At 36.8% G+C, this 24,032-nt stretch overlaps 1 protein-coding gene across 1 annotated transcript in view; it reads left to right on the top strand.

The window, feature by feature from the left end:
• The window catches only part of IFT56 (intraflagellar transport 56), a 47,553-nt gene extending 24,910 nt beyond the window's left edge, over window positions 1-22,643 (top strand). The window contains exons 11-18 of the mRNA XM_066319841.1: window positions 1,513-1,566; window positions 1,980-2,043; window positions 9,298-9,386; window positions 13,235-13,318; window positions 15,484-15,553; window positions 17,980-18,086; window positions 20,374-20,507; window positions 21,920-22,643. Coding sequence (XP_066175938.1) covers window positions 1,513-1,566; window positions 1,980-2,043; window positions 9,298-9,386; window positions 13,235-13,318; window positions 15,484-15,553; window positions 17,980-18,086; window positions 20,374-20,507; window positions 21,920-22,031 — 714 coding nt within the window. The 3' untranslated portion in view covers window positions 22,032-22,643. The remainder of the gene's footprint in view (window positions 1-1,512; window positions 1,567-1,979; window positions 2,044-9,297; window positions 9,387-13,234; window positions 13,319-15,483; window positions 15,554-17,979; window positions 18,087-20,373; window positions 20,508-21,919) is intronic.
• The last annotated feature ends 1,389 nt before the right edge of the window (window positions 22,644-24,032 follow it).

The raw sequence follows: 24,032 nt of genomic DNA, 5'->3' as shown, positions 1-24,032 counted from the left end.
TGGACCATTACTGCATAAGTAAAAGCTGCCATACAACTATAGCTGGTTGTCTTCCTGGTGGTGCATTTCATCCCTCATGTTTGCTAGCTCAGATGCTCATATAGTTTGTACTGAAGCCATTTCAATTAAAATGAGCTAAATTAAACAGTTTTAATAATGATATTTTCAAATCCCATGACACTTTGGCTGCCATGAGTGAAAACTGCAGTATCCCTTGGTTGCTACTGTAATTTTCTTCTGTGGTCGTTCCAGCATCTTTAGTCTCTGATTTATTCCTCTTTGCTGTTTATTTTCCAAAGGTCACATAGCTGGGCATAAAGGAGACCTTTCATGAGTCTGTGTAAGGAGTTAGATGGAGAGAGGGAGGGAAGGAGGGAGGCAGGGGAAAGGAAAACCTCAAAAACATAGATCCGGTGATTCTGTGCTGAGGAGTGTCTTCTGATGTTACTTTAAACTTCTTGCATTTTTCAGTATAGCAAAACTTACTTTAAATTTTTCTGCAGCTGTTGGTCCTGTTCTATCCTTTGTTATCTCAATATATTTGGCTAGTAATTCTTGATCACATTTTGAAATGAGAATCTTTGTGCTTTTTTCTTCCATTTCTCACTCGCACTTGTAAGGTACTCCCTCCTAAGGCTTGCAAAACTACTTCTAAAACCTCCTGGAGTACTTCTCAAATTTCTTTGTCTCAATGTCTGTAGGATAATAACTAGGCATTTGTAAGACAGTTTCTGTGCTGAACTGATTACTTACTATCCTGGCTAATACTCTCAGGTTGTTTCTCTACACTCTGTTGTCAGTCTCTCGAAAGATGTCTCTCTTCTTCTGTGTTTACCTCTGTGACAGGGCTATCCTGGTTTACCAGGAGTACCTACTAAAACAGGTTTATAGATACAACTCTAATTATAAGATATGGGTAAGACAAAATGAGACATGTTGAGAAAAATTTGTTATGGGAAGAATTGTACTATAGTTTCTCATACTAGAGGTTATGGGGTACTCAATTCCTAATTTCACTAGATTAACATGGCCACAGAGCACAAACCTCTTGACATATTTGTCCTGATGAGAAACACTAGGAATTTTGCAGCAAAGATGTCAGTGGTTACAGTTAACCAATGTGCATATTTGGAAGGGGATCTGTGCATTAGTATAACAATAGTGCACTTCTTGGTGAAATGATGATGAAGAGGGCATGAAAGGATGCTATCATGTTCCTCCTGGTGCATTGTCTTTGACCATAAGACTTACCAGGAAACACAGTACCCCTTTGCATCTAACATATTTAGTAGAAGTGACTACCTACCAAGTAGAATGCATTTTGGGGGACTAAATTAATACTGTGCTTAAGCACTACCACAGTAACCCACTAGCTATTAAACTCAATTGTGATAGAGTTGGATTAATGAAGAAAATAATGTATACATAGGCTTTTATGTGTCTGCTGAAATCTTCATCATGTCTTCTCTGATCCCTTTTAACTTTTTTTTTTTTTTTTTTTTTTTTTCCCAGGAGTACATCCTCAAAGGTGTGGTAAATGCAGCACTTGGACAAGAAATGGGCTCGGTGAGTATAGCCCATGAGGTTCTCCAGCTTCTCCAACAATATAATGTGAACAGATCTGGAAAGATCTGTAGAAACTGGAATGGAGTGAAAGAGGCTGTCATTTCTTATTTAGATTCCAGGATTTCTGAGTCTCTTAACCTCCTTCTGTACAATAATCAGTCCAGAATGAATGAAATGCAAATTTCTTTTGCAGGTCTTGATAGTCAATCAAGATTAATTTGATTTCTCTATCCTTTTTACAAAATCCCCGTTTGCCTTGTACAGCGTATCTAGGCACACAGAGTGGCACATTTACCTTTTCTGGTTTTGCTTCAGCCATGGTTTATCTGTTAGTTGCTCCCCAAGTGTTCCTCTGCGTATTTTAGCATCAACACTGAAACTCATCTTGGATTTCTTTTTTATTCTTCTTCCAGAGAGATCATCTGAAAATTGCTCAGCAGTTCTTCCAGCTGGTGGGGGAATCAGCCAGTGAATGTGGTATGTTTGAAATGTTCTTTCTCCATTAAGTAAGCCATGTTAAAATATCCAAGTAAATACCATCATATCTGTGTCTAACTGCTGACTGGTAGCAGAAATATTGCTAGGCATTTTGTTTCTGTAGGCTGCGTTTCAGAAAGTATAAATTGTAGTCTAACACACACATTTGCAAGTTTAAATTAGAAGTCTTGATTCCAAACCTTACTATATGAGTTCATCTGCAAAAGAGGCTGCACTGCAAACCTTTGTGAGAGACTCTGTGGCAGCTTGCCTTTGCCTAATAATCCCCATTAGAGAAAGAGAAGACAACAGCCTAATTAATTAACGTGAGTGGCTGAAACCTCACAGGCAGAGATACACAAGTAGAAATCTAGGACCACTAATGAAAGCCTTTCAAATACATAGAGTCTTAGCATGGAGCATACCCTGAAATTGATGGTCATAAGGATGTAAAGAGGATTTTGGCTACAGGGAGAAATGGAAGCTCTGGGACTAACTTCTTGTTTGAATAAGAGAAAAAAAGGCATTATAATCCACCCACCACCATGCCCCCAAATCAGTCTATTTTCAATACTTACTTTTATTTACTCAGTAATAGACCAGACCAAGTTCTTCCCTTCTATTTGCCAAAACCAAAAATCCCAAATAAAAAAAAAGTCAGTAGTTTTAACACAGAAATTCAGACTAAATGGGACCTGCCAGTTTCCTTTGTAGGCACTGTCACTTAGTATTATTTCTTTGGGTGGGTAGCTTGTGCATGCTTATGGTTCAAACAGCTCATGGTCCTCAGAGACAGAATGCTGTGTCCTGTGTCCATGGTGACTAAAGAGAAGGAGCTCCAGAGACAGAGTGGCATCACTGATGAAAGTTTCAGAAATACTGCTGAGCCATTCTATTCTGTTCCCCTTGCAGCCCTGGTACTATTGAGGTCATGCACCAAAGAATTTCACATAGGAAGGCTGGAAGTGGTTCCATAGATGAAATTTCCCTAACTCATTCCTTTTGCATTGAAGCTATCCCTTCAGAGTTTGGATCCCAGAAAACAGGAAGAAACAATATGAACCATAGTAGGGGAGGACTCAGTGAGTGGGCCTATCTTAATGTCTATGATAGTCATGCAGGTGTGACAAGTGACCAGAACACACATGGATAAAAATAATAGAGAGATAGTCAGGAACAAGATAGTCAGGGAAAGGATTTCTTGTGAAGATATAGCCCAAAACTGAAATTGTTAGGAAGCGAAAAGTCTGAATTTTACTGTGAAATATTTTTAAACTCATATGCAAAATAAAGGTAGGGTGGCTGAGACTTCAACCTTTCAGTGGCTGGGAAGGATTGGTTCCAATCAGAGGTAAAGGAAACATCAGTACTGCGAGCATCTTACCCTCTTGGTACTTCCATGTAAGAACTGCTTTGTCATCGTCTTAAAAGTTTGTGGGAGGAAACTGCCAGAGAGAAGAGCACACGGTTCAGGGCAATTCCTTTAAAGGTAAAAGAGTGTGAGGGGTTTTGTTTAACCTCAAATGAAGAACAGATGGAGGTCAACAAACTGTAGATAGGAAAAAGAAGAGGTAAACATTTCTATTTAGGCAGGATAGAACAAAAAACCAAACACATGAAGCCCAAGTATGTAAGTGTTTTTATGAAAAAATTAGATGTTTTTCAAAAAGTTGGATAAAGTGGAAAGCCTGATTTTAAAAGAGGAAGCTAAATACTGAAATATTTTTTATGTGATAGGTAGAAGGTAACAGGTAGGATATTGTTTCTATTAAATGTACCATGGGGATTATACATTAAATAAACATACATTGTACATAAATAAACATACATAAATATAAATAGATTGTATTTGGAAAAACAGTGGAAAATGGTTCTAAATATGATAGAAAATTTCTCTCAAAATAATTTTTTTTCTTTATCAGTTAGTAAAATAATATTGTTTAGATAGGCAACTCACTATATTGAAGCCAAATTTTTCAGCAGCCAGCCTGGATAGGAACAGTGAGTGGCAAAATTAACAGGTTTCAGATTTTATATAGAAAGATAAGTAATAGTTGGAGAGTTTTGTTCTGCCCATATTGATATCATAAATGCAATTACATAGCATAATAAACAGCATGAATTTTTGTTTCTATCTTTCTTAGAGAAAGCACAAGTGAACAGGTAACTCTGGACCAATATTGAATTACACACCACCTGAGCTGAAATTTTATGATTAAATTACAATTCTACTACAGTCATCCGAGTACAATCAAATTCAAAATCCATGTGTTAGCAAATACCTCAAAAATGTCCACAGCACTAATCCTAAGAAGAGAAGCTATATAATAGCCTTTCTAATTTCAAGCAGAAAATTTACAGGGAAATACGAGTGAAAAGGATAAAGGGCTTGTGTTCATAATTAATAAGCTATAGGAGACAAATAACGACATGACTAGTGTGAGAAACAACGCTCCCTTTTTTAAAATTTTGAAAGTTTATTAAACCTTAACAAAATACAAAGAAGGACTGACTAAGGATAAAGAGGAGCCCTGGCAATCTCTAACCAGCAGTTCGTTTACAAAGTGGGTGTTTCTGCTGTCTATAGCCTTCGCCCCTCCCAAAGCTGTGTCAGTCAACCCCTTCTTTGCCATCCATTGATGGAAATCACTTTCCTACATCTTGATTGGAGGCCAGCTGTTGCCATAGTAACAATCCAGCCCTCCCCAAATGCCCTGACTACCAAGGCCATCCCAACAATATAAGGGGGAGGAGAAAGAGGACTATGGGAGGATATATCACAATAACATAAATATACATCTGCAAAACTTCTTCTAACATACACATAATATTTATCCCTTAATTGTGAGAGCCTCATTACTCATCTATAACAACTAGGTTTGCCAGTGGTACAGAATTACCCATAGTAGTACAAAGAAAAGCTTCTGTAACTATGAAATATGTGAAAAGCTATACAAGACTGGGTAATGATATGCAAATTAAATTTAGCAAAATTATCAGAAAAGTTGAAGAGGATCTTAAGAATTGATGAGGAAAGAGAAAACAAAAATAATTACAGTGTTATTGTATACAGATGTGATTCTTTTCCTTGAATGCCGTCTATCGTTTTGGTTCTTAAATTTCCTTAAAAAAAAGGTAGACCAAGAAAGGACAAAATGAATACAGCAAAGATGATCAAAGAAATGAGATAGATTCTTGAAGTAGGAGAACAGGAGAGATTAAATAAAGCAGAATAAATGGGTGGAAAAATTATGACTGAAGTTGATTGTGTACATCATAAATTACAAGGAAAAGAGTAATAGAAAAGAATTATTTACTCTACAATACAAAAATCAAAGAGCATTGACATAAATTATCACTCAAGACAATTAAAATAAACAACATTAATTACTTTTTCACATAACACAACTTATTTGCAAGAACCAGAATGTATAAAAAAGTTGTAGATCAAAAGTCCATTGGCTGTTTAACACAAATTTTTCAGCCATGATTAAGAAGTCCTCAGTGCAGATTGTTGAGAGCTGGGATAAACTTCAGCAGAAGTGCCATTACATACCACAGTATGTGTTAAATGTGAAACCAGAATATCTTCTTTCTGTAGCTGTATATTCTTACCCACAAAACTCTGAGCTAGACAAACCTTGGATCCAATATAATAGTTTTCACGTTCTTAGATAACTTAGCATATTAGCCACTATGCTGGATACTTGTGGTCATTTGTTTTGCTGGATTTAGAGCAGAGAACAGAATTCTTGCTGTTTGTATACTTGGGCTTTTCCTAAGTAGCCAGCCATGCTGTTCAAGCATGTACATCATGCTTCAGCACTTCCCATCCAGCTAGTCCTTGCAAGGACCTTTAAGGTCTTTATCAAGTTGCTTAGCTGTTTTGCAGATTTATAATACAGAAGTAGGTTCTGTTTGCTTGAGTGAGGAAATCCTTTGCTGTGTCTTTGCTTGCAACTGGGCCTATGTTCCAGTTTTGCCTGGGAGAGAGTTAAATTTCTTCTAAGAGAACAATACAGTGCTGTATTTTGAATGTAGTATGAGAATAATGTTGATAACATAGTGATGTTTTAGTTTTTGCAAAGTCAAGGACTTTCCACTTTCCCATGCTCTGCCAGTGAGGAGCTGCATGAGAAGTTGGGAGGGAGCATGGCCAGGACAGCTGATCTGAATGACCTGAAGGGTTATTTCATACCATAGAACACCATGCCCAGTACATGAACTGGGGGGAGTTGGCTGGGAGGGGCTTAATGTGGTGGTTTGGGGCATGGATCAGTTGGTGGTGAGCAATTATATTCTGGATTGTTTGTTTCTCCTGGGTTTTACTCCTCTCTCTCTCCCCTTTTCATTACTATTAATACTATTATTATTACTAATAATATTTATTTCAATTATCAAACCATTCTTATCTTGACCCACAAGTTGTATTTTTTTTTAGGAGAGAGGAGGGAAAAGTGAACAAGCAGCTGAGTGGGACTTAGTTGCCAGCTGGGGTTAAACCACAACAGTCTACAAGGCTTCTTATTTTAATGTGGGTTATCAAAAAATAATGGATTAAAATGAAAATGTGGAATATTTTTCCTGAGTTGCTTTTGTTAACTGTAGAAATTCCATTAACTGCATTAAGAAAATCAGCAACAGGAATTTAGGAAGGACACAATGTCTTTTATTTGTAAAGTAATTTGTAGTCATCAATTAAGCCCCTTGCTTTTTTTTAATTAGATCTCTGCTTTGGAGGTTCAAGGAACATAGAGTAAACTGAGTTAATGTGCAAGTAATTTCCATTAAATGTACACATTTTATCTCATGATGGATGTTGTGCACTTTAACATGGGACTGACAAAACAAAACCTGAAAGACACCCAGGAAGCACTTACAATGTAGGAGTCAATAGTCATTCTCTAGCAGCAGAAATAATACCCAAATGACAGCTTGGGGTTTTTTTTAAGCTTGATAAAAATTCTTAATCCTAATTACATGAAATGGAACAGACATTATGAAGGAGGATACAAGTAGATTTTTATAGTTAGTTCTCATTCTTTTCTACTAGAGTCACAACTGGGTGAGAAATTAAACAGATCAGATTTCTTTTAAGGAGGAAATGAGGCAAGATGAACATCAGTGAAAACAAATTACATTCCCATTAAATGCAGTGTTTCTGGTGCTTAGCATAAGTCTTACAAACTACCCAAAACCACTGCAAGCATAATGAAAAAGAGCACCCCATTTGTTTTCAGTGGTCCTCTTTTAGGACCAACTCAGGCGTATTTGATGCTGGGTGAGAGGAATGAAACATTTCTTCTGAACTTCATTCAGTCTTTTCTTTTAAGGTTCTCTTAGGTCACCAGAAGTAATTTTTTTCAAATGACAAATTTTTCCTCATTCTGCGTCAGCCACATTGAGTGAATTAGAAAATTCTAGTTTTTCGGTCACTAGGTAGTATTAATAGCTGAGTTGTATGAGATAGACAGATGTTGTACTTGTTTAGGTTTTTTAATGGCATCTTTCAGTAAAATATATGGGGGATGGTGTGCTGGGACAATAAAACTTTCTGCCGAGATGTGGATATAAGAATAAATACTAAAATTTAGAAACACTCACATAATTTATGGGAATATTGTGTTTCTTAAATGTTGTTACTGTGATCCAATTTTACTAAAAATGCATCCTCAGTTTTAAGTCTTCTTTGCATGTTTTGAATTTTTAAAATTTTGTTCAAAATAAATTGTGATTTTATGGACTCCAGAAATCAAATTTCAGAGAAAAGAGGCATTTTTGAGTTACCTATAGTCTCGTTAATGAATGTTTCTTGGCTCTTTTTTATAAAACTCTTTCTGTTATTGTCTGGTAATGGTATATACATGTCATGAAAACTATGCCTGCATGTAAAAAAGGACAGATACAGGCAAGTTCTCAAGTGAGCACTTCATAAATAACCAAATGATCTTCTGAAGTTGGAGAACTGGATGATATGGTTTAGAGGTGGATAAGGATTGATGGTCTCTATATGAAAATGACAGGACATCCAATCTCAGTATCTCCTAAAAGAGAAAAAAGAAAATATTTTACTTTCTTTTGAAACATATTTTGACATCTTCTATAGTGCTCTCTGGGAATAATTACTACCTACCATATTTAAAGGAGAATATACAGTTTTCCAGTTGAATGCGCCATTTTGTATAGCGGTATGGAGTCAAAATATTTGTCTTTTGTTACATGCAATTTCTTTATACAGAAAAGCTATTTTAATTTTTTGATGTGGATGGAGTAACCAACAGTAACCAACAGTCAGGAGCAGATTACCTCAGGGATATTGGTATCCTTAGGATTTTATCTCTTGTCACCTTTCCAAACTGCACAGAGCAGTGTCCTCTCTAATGATCACTTGATGTAGTGGCATAGCAGTGGTTTGAAATCACTTCCATTTCGGCCTTCCCAGCTGCTGCCTGGGTTCATCCATGTCTGCTAGCTGGGTCTAACAAAAATTAGTCCTAGTAAGCTCACTTCAGAATCTTTAAAAAAGCTTTGAGATAGTTTTCAGTAACACAGCTTGCAGTGTTAGAGTAGGTGACAGCATAGTATAGTTGCAAAAAGGTTTATGATGACATAGATAGCATCAAAGTTTAGTGACGCTCATTTGAACGGATATGTCTAACTTATTTCTGGCTTTAACTCTTGTGAGCAATGTAGTAATCTCAAATGCATGGACATTAATTTCCATACTGATATCACTGGCTATTTAACCTGTTCATGTTTTAATTCTTTTTTTATAATAATATTTTCAGTATATCAAATTTTCCCTCTTACTCAAACTAAAATTGAAATATGTAGAGCTTCTTTGTCTAGGATATCCAAAAAGCATAATTTTAAAGAAAGAAAGCTAATGGTGTAAGAATAGCAAACTCAGGCTTTCTATGAAGTGTCATTTCCTAAGAGTAAGAATAATTCATGGTAAAATTATACTGTGCAAATTGTGTCACGGAAAAGGCTTGTGAGGTAAAATTGTTATTTGTCTCTGTAGAGTTTGCTGTTGAACAAAGTCTTGCAAAAGTTATTGGATGCTGTAGAGAGAGTTGACAAGATGAACTAATGTTTCTTTCCTAACCTCAAGTATGGTCCTTTGCCTGAAAAGGCAAGCTACGCTGTTTTTAGAAACCAGTTGCTTTCATAGGTGCCAGCAATCCTGACAGTGATTTCCATTACCATGTATTTTTAAATTCTACAAATTTGTGTTTCTCTTTTGAATTTTAGATACCATTCCAGGGAGACAGTGCATGTCCTCCTGCTTCTTTCTTCTTAGACAATTTCCTAATGTCCTAATTTACCTCAACTCAATCAAGGTTAGTACTATTATTTACTATTGGTAGTACTGTAATGTATGGAATCACTGCTTTTAGACTGTACTATGTGAGACACGATGGAAACATAAAAAGTAAAAAGAAACAGTAAAAATAAAACATAGGAGTGACAGTGGGACATCAGTGGTCAGAACAGTAAATGGATTAAAATGTAAAGAAGTAATTTAGAAAATAGTACCATGGAGCATGGTGGGCATGATGGACTCATCACACTTGTAATATGATCATACTTGTAATATGTAATTATCAGGCTTTCTGGTGGCATCACAGAAGATAAGAAATATAATTAAAGGAAGACAATGAAAAAAACCGTGTATATTTATGGGGTGGGCAGCATGGAGGAAAAAACCCCAAATGCTTTCTTAAGACCTATCAAGTAAGTGATGGAGATTATTATCAATGGTTAATAACTGGGACAACGTTTTAGCAAACAAGAGTGTGTAAGGAAGATAGGACACCAAGGACTCTGAAAGGAATAGCATTTACATTTTACAGGGAAAACAGTCACTGAAGGAGTAAAATAGGGCCGTATTACCAAATCAGTAAGTTGGGAATGTTATTTTTGAGGAAGTTATCTGAGTATTCTGCAGACAATGTTGCATTTTTCAAATTAAGAGAAGCTTGAAGTCAACATCATGCAGCATTATCAGATCAGTGGATAGAATGGGTATAACTTACAGATACACAGTTAAAGCCAGGTGTGAGGAAAGAGGGAGGCTGGGCTGTGATTATGGAATAAATTATTGCAGTCTTATTCCAGTGGTTTGAAAGTAGGGTTGCAACAACTCTGTGTTTGGTAGGAAGAAGAATGAGAATCTTAAAAGAAATTATTAAAGGAATTGGGAGATACACAAGATGAGTATAACTACAACGTTATAGGGTGTATGAGATCTGAAGAAAAACATATGGTTGTAAAGGGGCCCAAAAGCAGCTGCTGAGTGAAAAATGGTGAAGGTGCAGTGTTTTTAAACTTTGTCTGGAAGGAGACCTGTGAAGAAATCTCAGTGCCTTTAGCCACTGGAATGGCTCCAGTGTAGTGGAATGAAGAGATAAACCACTCCAAACTGGAGTGTGTAATTGAAGAAAAGTAAATTAACAGTAAGAATTGCTTTGCCTTACTTGAGCAATTCAAAGTTTGATTTCTAGTAGAACTGGTCATCTGGTCTCAGTTTATTGCTGATGGGTATAGATGATAATTTCCAGATAATTAATTCTGTGTATTTCTTACATTTATAGTGCAATTAATTACTCCACAGATATGCTTAGCTCTTTCCGTTTCCTTGGAAAGGTTCTTAAACAACCAGTTCTAACCTGAAAAGGTCAAAGTTAAATGTGATTACAAACCACCTCCAAGGTATTTGGGACAGAAATTTACTGCCTACTACAGCTTTTCTTGCTTGTTCCTTTTGAAGTAATTGATCATTCTCATAATTATTCATCTGAGACTAGCCATGCTTAGATCTACTTAAGTCATTTCCCTACTTTATTGGTCACAGGGATGCAAATATAGTTCTTTCTGTGCCATGTTACAGGCAAGGTGTACATGGATTTACCTTTGTGTTTCATTCACAGGAATAAACTTCATAGAATCTTTACAGCTCTTGAAGTGGGGCTGCCCTCTATGAAGATTATTTGCTTGATATTCTCTCAAGAAACACCACTTTCATCCATGATCAATTAAAACTGCTTTAGACATAAGGAAGTCTCAGAGGACACCTTACTATAAATATATTGCCAGCTGCCCCGAGGGTGACATTATAACACTGTCAGGGACTAACTGAGTAAAAAACAACCAGATTCAGGCTCTGCTGAGTTGTGGTCACAATGGCAATTCTTCATTTTTAAGCTGGGTATAGGAGCATCTCATTGAAATGGACATCACTCAGAGGACAGTTGGTTTTATGAAAACATTAAAGACCTCTAAAAGACCACAAAAGAGTAAAGTCTGGTACATATAATGTGGTTTGAAAAAAAAAAAAAAAAAAGAAAGAGAGAAAGAAAGAAACTAGCTGCTGTGAATATGTTGTATTATCAGCAGCATTTGTTCATTTCTCCTGGTTTTGGTTTTGCAGTAGGTCTGGTCTCTAACACTTACATGGCCAGGACAGAATGACACAATTTTTGAGTTCAGTTGTTGACAAAGGTTCTTCTCCATTTTAATTAAAAAATACCATGGGGTCTACTTGAACAGAAGAAAGCATTCATGCAGTAAAACTAGCATCTGGCTCCCCAGCTTTGCTTAACCTGTAACTTGTGCTGATTTACATGAAACTGCTGTTGAGAAAGAATGCAGTAAAGTGTCGTAATGCTCATATGGTGAAATCCATTAGTTCCGTGTAAGGGCAGTAAAGTGTTTTCACAAACTGAGCTTAAGATTCGCCCCAATTGGTTCATCTCCATGCTGTCACACAGCTTGCTGTATTTGCTGGCTTGTGCACACTACCATAGACTGTTTGGGTGGGACCTGGACATTTGACAAATAGTGGCAATCCCTCACCTTTCCTTTCAAGGCACTGGCTTGAGGTATGTGGGTGGACTAAATCAGTACCCTTTGTAGACTGCCTGTGACAGTGAAAGGAAGAGGTTCCTCGGTGTCCCTACATCATGATAGAAGATACAACTGGGAAAAAAGGGACTTGTGCCTTGCTTCATTTACCTTTTGTACAGTCCCAACTATGCTTTTTACATCTTTTTCACTCTAAAGAGGGAAAACCCCAAAAGTTTGATCTTCCTACACATTTCCTTTATAAATGTTGTATAAGGAAAAACATTTCTTCTTCCCTACACCTTGCTATTACGCACACAGGGAGGCTTTTTTGCAGTAATTGTACTGGATAAACCACCTATTTTCCCATGGTCTCTCATAAGCACTGCACTGCTGCTGGGCAGGGATCCTCAATCCCATTCATGCTTGCATCTAGTATTGTGTTCTATCTTACCTCTGCCAGCTCTACTGGTCCAGCAGTGTGGGACAGTGCTGAATGTAGAACACAGCTGACTTTTGGTCATCTGAGTTATATTTCAGTCTGACTGTGGTCAGGTCAACCCCAAATATCAGCCTAACCTGTACCTTGAGTTACATTTCCTGCTTTGACCCATGTAGCTTTTCAGAAAAGATACAGCTAGTTCAATCTGATGTGTCTTAAACCAGATGTGTTGTATTTAGTGCTATAGGAGAGAAAAACTCAGTGTTGGACTTTAACTAGAGAGAAGGGTACCTGTAAGCAAGGCTTGCTTAAAGAAGTCCTATAACCTGGTGTGCTGCCTGCTACAGCCCCGTACTGTCACTCCACCTCCATTATGAGATCCATGTTGTCAGATTAGCATCCATCACATAACCAGATGCACAGGATCTCTTGATAAACCTTGACGAGTCTTGCAAAAACAAACTGTTCATTGCTTTTAAGACTCAAGGAAGTCAACTGCCTATTTACCCACCCTAGTGGTGAAATAGGTGCCTGGGAAGTGAAAGAGACCATGGCAGCACAGCATGTCTTCACATGCTCCAAGTGAAAATTGTACCCACAAAAGCTGCCACTGCAATTTTGAGCTTGGAATGTTTTCCAGATCTCTCGTAGTTTATATTGTGAAATGTTTCAGCACTGTTTGTAGTCACAAATGTAGGATGGAAAAGCTAGTCCATAATTTTTCTGCCCACTGTTTATAAATACCATATGTTCCTAATGTGGGATTTTCTTTTTCCTTCTCATTGTCTTTTTTATATGGTCTGACTTAGATTTGGGCAGGGAGGGGATATATTTTTAATGTTGTTTTATCATGGGAAGAGGTTTTTTGCTTGTATTTATTTGGGGTTTGTCTGTATTTTTCAGAGTTACTTCTATAACAATGACACTTTTAACTTCAACTATGCCCAAGCCAAAGCTGCAATGGGCAATTTTAGTGAAGCTGAAGAGGTATGTATTTATTTTCTTTGGAAAACAGCAATGGAAACATGTCCCCCATATTCCCCTCTTTCCTTCCTTTTCTTCACCCAGATCTTCATGTTGGTTGAAAATAAGCAGTTCCATGGAACATCTTCTTCGCCTTCTCACAGGAATTGAAACTCCCAGTGAGCACTATTCAGAAAAGATTATCCTGCTAATCTTGTAATGTGAGGTATACAGGGAGTCATGCTGCTTGTGGTGCATCACAAGAGTGTTTGCAGCTACCTCTAATTGATCCATGAATGGCCTCTTAATCAGATTTTCTACGCTTTGTCTGGGATCCCAAGCACTCTTTTTGTTCAGACTGAGTTGGGCATGCTAAGTCAAAGACACTGAATAGTTAAGAGCTTCTAGGTGTCCCTAGAAATTTGTGTTTTTTAAAAAAAATCTTCCTCTGGGATATGTAGGAGGAAAAGAGGAAGTGCTCACTATCTTATTCAGCAGCATTCAGATGCAGCTGGAAGAGATTAACTTCTACACCCAGTACTTTTTTATGTCTGTGTGCAGCAGAAACTTAATTACAACTAAAATATGCAAAAGCACATAGCTATTATAAAGGTGGAAGCAACATTTTCCAGAAGACCAGAAAAGAAAACAAGCCACAAAAAAAAAAAAAAAAAAAAAAAAAAAAAAAAAAAAAAATTCCCACACCACATAGCTCAAAGTGAATCATATAGGTTTGGTTAGTTTGGGGTTTATGTTTTGGAGTGTTTTTTTTCCAGTCTTTCTAACTTTTTAACTATCCATTTTTTTCAGTAACAGAGTCCTCCTGGCTTTACAACTTGTCTCTCCCCCCCTCCCATACACCCTTAATTTCTGTGATCCAAAATTGCATCTCTCTTTAAGAAAAATATCCAAGACTGTATGGAAAATGGATATACATTTCAATTCAACAAACTTTCAATTCACTTAGCCTCATGAAAATCTTTCAAAACTATGCTACCAGGCAATGCTGATTCCTGAAACTCCATAAAAATGATAATGCTATAAACAGCAACTAGGCAACAAAGAAACAGAAAGTTGTAAACTCCTGTTAATCTACATTTTTCCTCTTATGTTTTTAGAAGCTTTTCTATAGAGAATTTGTGTTATATAGGTGATGAATTTAAATACCAGAATTATGTAATTAATTGATTCTAGCCTCATGTCTGATCTTGGGTCATGATGACAGGTCAATATAAAGATCAGCCTTTCCCAATGTCTCATAAACTTGTAAAACGTCTACATATAGCACTTACTAAGTTATTTAAAAGCATACCTCCCTAGACATAATAAAATGAAACAAATTATAAAGTGCTACTTACAGGGATAATACTGCTTTCTTTTTATTTCTTCCCTATTACTCCTTCTCCTGCCCCCCTAAATTAGGGGATCAGCAATGTTTAAGCAATAGAAATGTCAGTAATTTGCATAACTGTTCCAGTACATGTATCTATTCTTATAAAGGTATTTTGATTTTTTCTAGTAGCATCCAGTATAGTTAAAAATATACTTGAGAGAGGCATAAATAGCTTTTTTTTTTTCCTTTGAGTAAAGTCAGAGTACATTTTAAAATTTATAACTTCCCCCCACATCCCTTTTTATGTAGAATGTAACAAACCTGTATTTGTACAGTTAGGTACAAAAGATGAATGCTTTGCCTGAGAACCTCGCTGAAGCTGAAATAGTTAGAAATGGCTTATTGCAGACTTGGAATGGTCTCTGACATGTATGGAAAGAAAGTCTCATCTATACATGAAACTTCTAGTATTTCAAGAAGTTGTTAATGTAATTGCTTGCACTGCTTTCTAAACAAACACATTACAAATATCTTTTCCCACAGGTCCAGTGTTCCTTTGTGCTGTTTGTGTTGCATGGCCGCCCACTGGAGCTTGTTCAGGGCAGGCCACACTCTCTGCACAGCTTGGTGTTCTGAAGCTGCACAAGCCCCTTGACAAACAGGGCACAGTGTGAATTCTCTGCCTACTCCACATAGAGGGATGCCCCCTACACTGTAATTGCATACCCAAACTCTTCACATGAGCAGTTGTTTGTGTGACTTAAACCTTACCTGTGTGTTGAAATGAGAAAGGTTTGCCTTCTGTTTGTTTAAAAGTACATGCATATATAATCTTTTATTTTCCTTCTTCCTGCAGGTGTTCCTTTTGATCCAGAGTGAGAAGATAAAAAGTGATTTTGTTTACCTTAGCTGGCTGGCTCGCTGCTGTGAGTCACTTTGCTCTCAACATTGCAGAATACAAATCTTCCTCTATTGCATCAGTCTTGGCAATCCACTTTCCTAATTGAATTTAATGTTGTAGGTGGATTCAGGACTATGAAAGTGAAAAGCTGATTGCACTAGTTATAGCGTGGGTGGTTATTACACCTTTCGTACATCTGGCTTTTATAAGCAATTACTGCTTCAGTGCAATGCTGTTATAGTACTGTCAGTGCAGCTTTGTCCTGACCAGTGACCCTTTTTCTTCTCAGGTGTCTACTCAATTGCTTGAGTGAAGACTTTCTGTCTTAAAAGACTGAGTTACAACTCTAAAATGTTCAGAAAAAACCACAAAATAGAAGCATTTATACTGGCTCAGGCTCAAGGGTCTGTCTGCCTTTAGTGTTTGCCAATGTCAGATATCTAGGGAAGAGAGGAATCAGGCAAGCATACATGGTATTTTTCTTCCTACCATGTTACTCTACATGTTGTCCAAACTCCTGTGCCTGAGGGATAGCCTTTATAATCTCCAGCATGTGTTTTTCTTCCAAAAATTCTTAGAAGAGTTCTTTCCTTGGATTTCTTTGAATCCAGGAAACTTCTGCTGTGTTTAACATTCTATAGCAAATCTTATTTACTTTTTCTGAACCAGTTTTTAAAACACTGCAGAGTTCACCTCAGTACAGAGACAGCTGCAGTGCCACATACAAAATAGTATAGAAGTGGGTTTTTCTAACGACTCAAGTCTGAGACTCTGTAGCCTAATTCGTTTTCTTTTCTGTGCCTCAATACAATATGTTTTCTTATCAAGCCATTTTCAGCAGTTATACCTGGAATGTAAATATGTATGCTTTGGGATGTTATGCCATATTGCAGATGCAGTAAACATTTCCTAACATGATCTTTCAAGACAGGTGCATAACACATAGAGATGCCTATCTATGACTCTGTTTTAAGATGTGCAAATTTATATCCTTTTTAATTAAACTGCAGTACCTGATTGTGTTTGAGTGTTTTATATATGAATCTTTCATTTGAATTTTTTATGGGAATGATGAATATAGTTATCTTGTTGTGTCAAGTACGTAAATTACTAACAGATCACGTTATAATACATTAATGTCAGAGTACAGTTAGGGATTGAGTAGTAAACAATTCAATGCTGAAATATTTCCAAGGGGTCAAAAGTACCAGAGATGCATCCTTTTGCATGACAAAATGTAATCTTTTGTTTAGTATTATAGTACTATTTATACCAAATTCTTCTTGAAGAGAAGGTCAAAAACATTGGATTAGCACAGAACTGCATTGCTCTATGTCGATTGGTGCTGGAAATTGAGAACTGGCTGTTTACCACTATATATGGTATTTGGAGCTGATGAGAGATAAATCCAATTTGATGTCTTGCTGCCTCCTAAATGAGAAGAGTCTATAAATTCTGTGATTTGGTGTTATGTGTTTATTGTTGGTTACCACCCATTCTACATGCAATATAAGTATAGACACAGTGGACACAGATATAATGAGCTAAACAGTCCCTCTTTTGAAAAAGCACAAGAGTGATTCTTATGTGAATAGGCAGGTACTCTCAGAGCAGCTGTAAACACTTGAAAAAGAAAGGAAAAATTAATTTTATTTTATTTTCTTCCAGTGTTTGAATCAGCCTGTAATTATGAATACCAGCCACAGATTCAAGAGAATGGGTTCTTATCACAACAAAATAGAACCTTTGTGTTTAAACAGCCTAGCAGAATTTCTACTCATCCAGATGGAAAATTCAGTTTCATTTATTTCTAACTGTGTATACCAGTTAAAGTTAAAGACCAAAGAAAAATTCTAGTCATATACACAAATTTAAAACGAACACAGGCTCTCAGAAATTTAGAAACATTTTTTCTAGTAATGACAAATTTTGTTATGCTTGGAGGGGTTTCAGCTTCTGCCCTCTCCTTCTGATTTGTTATGAATCATGGGAATTGAATGTTTAGACTGACATGGGCATCCAATGTTAAAGACCTCAGTTTGATGCCAGTTGAAATTTTTTTGTGTGTAAGAACACACAATCCTAAATCTTACCATATAAATGGATTGCCATAGTTCATTGTAGTGCACAAAAAACTTTTCTGATGCTTTTCATTCTGTTCCTTAATCACATCTGAAATCATGAGACTTGTTCTTATTGCTTATCTGTGAAATATAAATTAAGATGTAAATACTATAATTATTCCTTTTGACATTGGTATGCTCTGCTGAATTGGCTGTTATCACTAGTAAGGCAGAAGATAAGACAAGTTTCCCTTCCCAGCCTCATGCTCATGGCTGAGATGTGCATTTACATTAAATAAAGAAATACAGGAATATCTGTTCCATCTGCCACTGAATATTGTGTGTAGCATATTCTTTTCATAATTCCAGCTTTTTCTTTTTATTTCAGATATTATGAATAAGAAACCACAGCTAGCCTGGAAGCTCTATCTGAAGATGGAAACCTCAGGGGACTCCTTTAACCTTTTGCAGCTCATTGCGAATGATTGTTACAAAGTGAGTTTTCTCTTTAGGGCTTGATGTATGACATGTTAATTCAGTGATTTTACCAACAGCCTTCTTTTTCATACTTTTTATCATTGTCATCACTAGTGAACTTTCTTTTATAATGGCAGGATGTCTAATAATGTGAATGCGTTGGCAAGGATTAGTCAGCATTTTAACCTACAGGTCTTCTTGGTAGAGAACCCATTGATTAACATGTTGGTAAATTACTGCATGCTTGAGCTATCAATAATGATACCTGTTGCTACTCCTACTAGGGATTCGTTATGGGTAGAAATGATAAAAAACCTTTTAAGGAAAAAAATCTAGCATAGAATCAGCAAGGTGCCTCATGGAGTTTTTTTGGTTGTTTGTTTTTTTGTTTTGTTTTGTTTTGTTGGGAGATTATTGTGTTTTCCTTAAAGCTTGTAATGGGAGAGACTCCTTGTGATCTCAAAAGCAATATTCTAAAACTAAAAGAATTCTAAAAGAATATTCTAAAAGAATTATCCTTTGTACATCTTTCGGGTACTCAGTTACCATCTCACCCTACAAGTCTAGTTGCTCAAGCAAGGGGCTATGCCTCTGGTGTTTCCCCTAGAGGCAATTTGTGAAAGCAGGCTGACAATTAGACCTCATGTAAAATCTCTCTCTAGATCATCTAAAGTCTCACTTAAATCAGTTGATTGCTTTGTCTAAATTCTTTTCAAAACCTTCTTGTCCTGAAGACCAGAAGTAGCTCCATATTTTGGATTTATCTAGAGTTCTTAAAAGCTGCATTTTAGAACTAAATTTTTCAGCCTAATTATGTGTCTACATATGGCCATAAATGACTGCTCCAAAATTGTTACTTTAGTATTATAATTTGTCTTTCTATGCTAGCAGCCATTGTACCTCTTGAACTAAATAGCCAGGTCCCTGATGTTTGATTTTATGATTATATGTGGTTTATATATTATATTTTTTCAGTTGTTTCTGAAACATTACATTATATTGGAGGTCTACAGGCAGCTCCAGGGATGTAACTTAAGAGGGCAGTTGCATTTGGCTTTGCTCAACAGAAAACAGAATGAGCATGGGTGGAACAAGGTCAACAATGTCCTGAGAGTTGGTGTAGCTGGATGCCTCTTTGCTGTGCTGATAGAAATTGTTAAGTAAGGAAGTTGGCATGCAGGATTTCATCCTAATTTCTTGATTTCTTGATGCTTTTTATGCAATAGCCCATCTTGTCCATATGGGGAACAGTGCATGACTTGGGGTGAAGCATTTCCTAGATTTATGTCAGATAGAAAGAGAACATTAAAGCTGTACCTGCTTAATGGAACTAGATCAGATACTAATTACAATAGATCAGTATTCTAATTTTTCTTTTTAGGTGACACATCTGGTAGTGTTCATACTCACTATCCTTATTCCCATATAGTCAAGTGTTTGCCAGTCACCAGTGGTTAAAATCAAGATTTATGTGAAAAAAAGAGAATATTACTCATACTGTAGTACTTCTGCTTCTCTGTATAAAAAAAAAAAAAGTGGTGTACTCTGAAGTACTGCTTCTCTGACTAAGGTTTCCAAATGTAGCTCCCATAGCCTGCACTTTTTTCTCTGCAGGCTTCCAGCTACCAAAGGATGGGGAGGTTGTGCTCAGTCTACCTTCTGTGATCTCTAATGGGAAGATGCTAGTCACAAACAACACTGCTCTTCAGGCTTGCCCAAGTGGAGAACACTCATACAGCCCACATGAGATATGCTATGCTGATTTCAATAGCCACACTTAATCTGGTCAGTCCTTTTGCATGGACTGTTGCCAAACAACTTGCTCCTGGTTCCCAAATGCAAATAGAGAACCTAAGGCAGAAAAGATAGGGTACACACTGGATTTTCCTGTGCTAAGGAAAATTTTGGATTATAGAGTCACCAAATCTTTTTTTGGACTGTATTGTAACAGTGAAGAAACAATTTTAAGTTAGACCCAGAAGATAAACAAATATGTGGCCATGTCTACATGAGGAAATGTGTTTTCATTTTCAATTGTCTGGACTGACTGGAGGTTGATATTCTGTCAGGGGTTTCATTATAGTTGGTACGCCCTTAGATAAGGCCACCTCAGAAAAAGATATTATAATACCACCTGTTTTCCCAACTACAATGTCCCTGTTCCGTGTCACTCTCTGCTGCCTGCAGAAAAACAGGAAAATGAACATTGCTTCTACAACTTAGTGCTGATTTCAGAAAACTGAGCTCAGTGTTTTTAATCCCCTTCTGAAGGGTGGTCAGGAATAATGCCTCACTTTCTATGCAGATGCGTCAGTTCTACTATTCAGCCAAAGCCTTCGATGTTCTGGAGAGGCTGAACAATAATCCTGAGTACTGGGAAGGCAAGAGAGGTGCTTGTGTGGGTGTATTTCAAATGATTTTAGCTGGCCGAGAAGCAAAGTGAGTATTCTGTGTTATATCTGAATTTATTTTGCTCTTTTCCTATTTTCAGCTAGCTGTAAGCCAGAATCATAATCTCAGCTTTAAGACTACATATCATCTTCCAATCTTTTACTGACCTTTCAGAGAATAGACACTCTATCCAGAGGCTCCATATGCAGTCTTCAACTTGAAGTGTATCTTCCACACCAACAGTTATAGAGTATATGGTAGAGAATAATTTATGATCAAGTGCTGTGGACTATAAAATACCAAAATACTTTAGTCATTATCACTAGGAAAAGCTAGGTTATAAGTGTAGTAGTATTTTCATGAACTGGGGGGAAACAACATCATTTCATGTTAATGCTTAATGGAACTAGATGGTGTAAGAATGAAAAACTACCACATGACATTTTAAGATGCATAGAACAGAACTAAGGAAACATTAGTCAGCACTATAGGAAGAACATGATTTCTCTAAACAAAGAGCAGATGAGGCTGTGTTATCATTAAAATTTGCCTTCTGAAGACACTGACTATGTCACACAAATATACTTACTTGATGAAAGCTTAAAGGAAATCATCTGTGTTAGTGATAATCTTGGTGTTTTGGCCCAATTCACTGGATGGGGGAATGAGAGAGAGTAGTGAACCTGTATTTAAGAACTGCTCCCTTGTGAATATTCTGCTGTGATGCCAGATGACTCTTGTCCTCTGGCCAAAGTTGCTGTTTCCTACATGACTGTTAGACATGTATCTTGGCTTCCACACCTTCCTTCTGTTCACTTCTCTGCTGGAATAATCTCATTAACTACTATACCTTTCAAGTGTCTTTTTAGCAATCTCTGCAGCAGATGCAGTAAAATACACATAGCTTGCCTGTTTTTCAAAATAAACTATTAAGTTCTTACTGTAAACTAACTGGAAAACTGCAGCAGAATCTATATAGGTTTAATAATAATAGGTTTATTCTATTAGGAATGTTGATTTCCATGTTATTTGTGTGTGTGTGTGTGTGTATTGTGTTATGTGTAAAGTGCTTTGGCAGCATTAAGCTAGATGTTGCCATCTTAAAGACTAGTAAATAACATTAAAGATTTTTTTTAAAGTTTGATTTGTTCTGAGGAACAATTTTGCAAGAGTGAGGGTATATATACAAGTACACACATATGCATACACTAAACTAATTACATTTAGGAGATTTCTTTTTTAACTTATAATTTCTTTACAGTTGTATACAAGACTTTTTTGTTGGTTGCTTTTTTTGTCTCTGGGATCACATCTAGCATGCTTTTTAACCTATCCCAGCACTGCAGATGGATGGACCTCTCTGTCTCAGAGGACACGTTTTGTGAAATAGCTTGATGTGAGCAGTTTATTGTATCATTTGGGTCTAACCTTCCCTTAAATCTTTGCTTTCACCTTTGTAGAGAAACCCTGCGGGAAGTACTGCACCTACTGAAGAGCACTGGTAATTCTCAAGTAGAATACATTGTTCGCATCATGAAAAAGTGGGCCAAGGAGAACAGAGTCCCTGTTTGAGTCAGTGTCACAAAATGAACCAGGTCAGTTGCTACTGTATGTCTGGCTATGTCTGGCTGCAAGACAAGGGTCTCAGTTTCTCTGTGCATTCTGGCTATCTCCTTCCTTGCAGGACTTCAGGCATTGAAGCAGGTTTTGACCTGTGTGAGGAAGAGTGTCCTGCAGTGAAATTCAAAACATACAGCAACTTGGTTTTTGGTGGGGTTTTTGTTTGTTTGTTTGTTTGTTTGTTTGTTTAAATGTCTTTGGTACTTTTTCTGTTGCACCACTCTATTCCTCAAAATTTCATTTTTTCAATAGTAGTTTCAACTGTCCACAAAATCAAAGTGCTCCTCAAATGTTTCTCAGATTCCTTCACAAGAGTTACTGAACAGCATGGTGAGGTTTTGTTTTTTTTTCCAGCAAGCCTTCTGGCCTCTGGAGAAGGATCATTTGTTACATGACTCAGAAAAGCCTACTTCAGCAAGTGATGGAATGTGGCAAATAGAGATGGTGACAGTGATACCACTAGGCACTACTAGGGTATCAGATAATACAAAAGACTTAACACAGAATTATGTAATCAGAAAATGGCTTGGGTTGGAAGCTAGGTTGGAGCTAGATGATGAAAGCAGGTACAGCTTTCACTAAGAGCTGCTCAGGTTCCTCAGAGCTTTACCCAACCTGGCCTTGAAAGTTCTAGGGAATGGGCCATCCACAACTGCTCTGGGTAACTTGTTCCAGTGCAGCTCACCACCCTCATAGTAAAAAATTTCTTCCTGATATCTTAGCTAAAGATAATCTCAGTTTGAAACCATTCCCTCTTGTCCTTGTGAAAAGTCTCTCTTCTTTAGGACTTTTATAGATCACCTATCTGGGGTAAAATACAAAACATATTATGAGGAGTATCCTTTTCTGGATGAATTTCAATTACCAATACATTAATTTGGGGGGTTTTTTTGTCTGTAAGGATTGTTTTCTCTCTTACCATCTTTTTCAGAGCATGGAGACTTATTTGACTGATGATATTGTGCAATCTCACTTTGAAATTTAACACTCAAAACATTTATTCATGTTAATATAGCTCACATGAGAACTTTAGCAATCTGATGGATAAAAAGATCTTTTGAATTATTTCCTTCAGCAATTACCACCTTTGTGAGCAATATATTCATTATACTTTTGGATGTATTATACTCTCCTGTGTTTTTAAGGAGAACCGTTCAGGGAATACGTAATTCTAAGAGAAGGCAACAGTTGTAACATAAAAACATTTTGACATTTGGTAGTAAAAAACATTTGTATATTATTTGTAAAAGGAAACTTTACATTTTATAAACTTGTAAAATACTTAAGAAGTATTTTTTTATCTTTTGAGGGGAATTCCGATGACCGTATTCTCTACTGTCTGTGCATTGATTAAAGCTCTTATTTGACTCTACAGTTGAATCTCTGATTGGTCTATGTTGTTTCATGCCACAGAAGTTGAAATCGTATATTCATTTTTGCTTTGGAAGAGAGCAAGTTTGTGGCCAGTGGCCTTGGTCCTGATCTTATGGTAGTTTGCTGAAACCAAGGCAGCTGGGTGTATGTGGAACATGCACACCTTTCTGCATATAATGTGTCTGGTTTGACTGCTTTAAGCAAAAAATGTGGGTATCAATGTTCAGGTGTCTAGAAGACATTGATAGTTGTGGTTACTTGCACTTAAATCTGGAAGCTGATCCACCACACTAGCAACAATAAGCCTTTCAGCAGGGGCACTCATTCAAAAGAGGTAGGAAAGGAGCAGTATCTTCACTGGAAGCAGTTACCAAACACTTCACTCTTGAGCAGCATTTTTCTTTTCCATCTCGGTTTAATTAACTTGGAAACAGATTGGGAATACAATTATGCATCTTGGTACAAAGCTTCAAAAATCATGTTGGTAGCTTTGTAGCAGATGTTAAATGCATCTAATTACTCCCTTTATTGAAGCTTAACCTGCAGGAGAGCTGAAGAGCATCCAAATCCATTACAGAC

Source organism: Sylvia atricapilla, chromosome 5, assembly GCF_009819655.1.
Source record: "Sylvia atricapilla isolate bSylAtr1 chromosome 5, bSylAtr1.pri, whole genome shotgun sequence".
Taxonomy (NCBI): domain Eukaryota; kingdom Metazoa; phylum Chordata; class Aves; order Passeriformes; family Sylviidae; genus Sylvia; species Sylvia atricapilla.
This window is presented reverse-complemented; position numbering and strand designations above follow the sequence as displayed.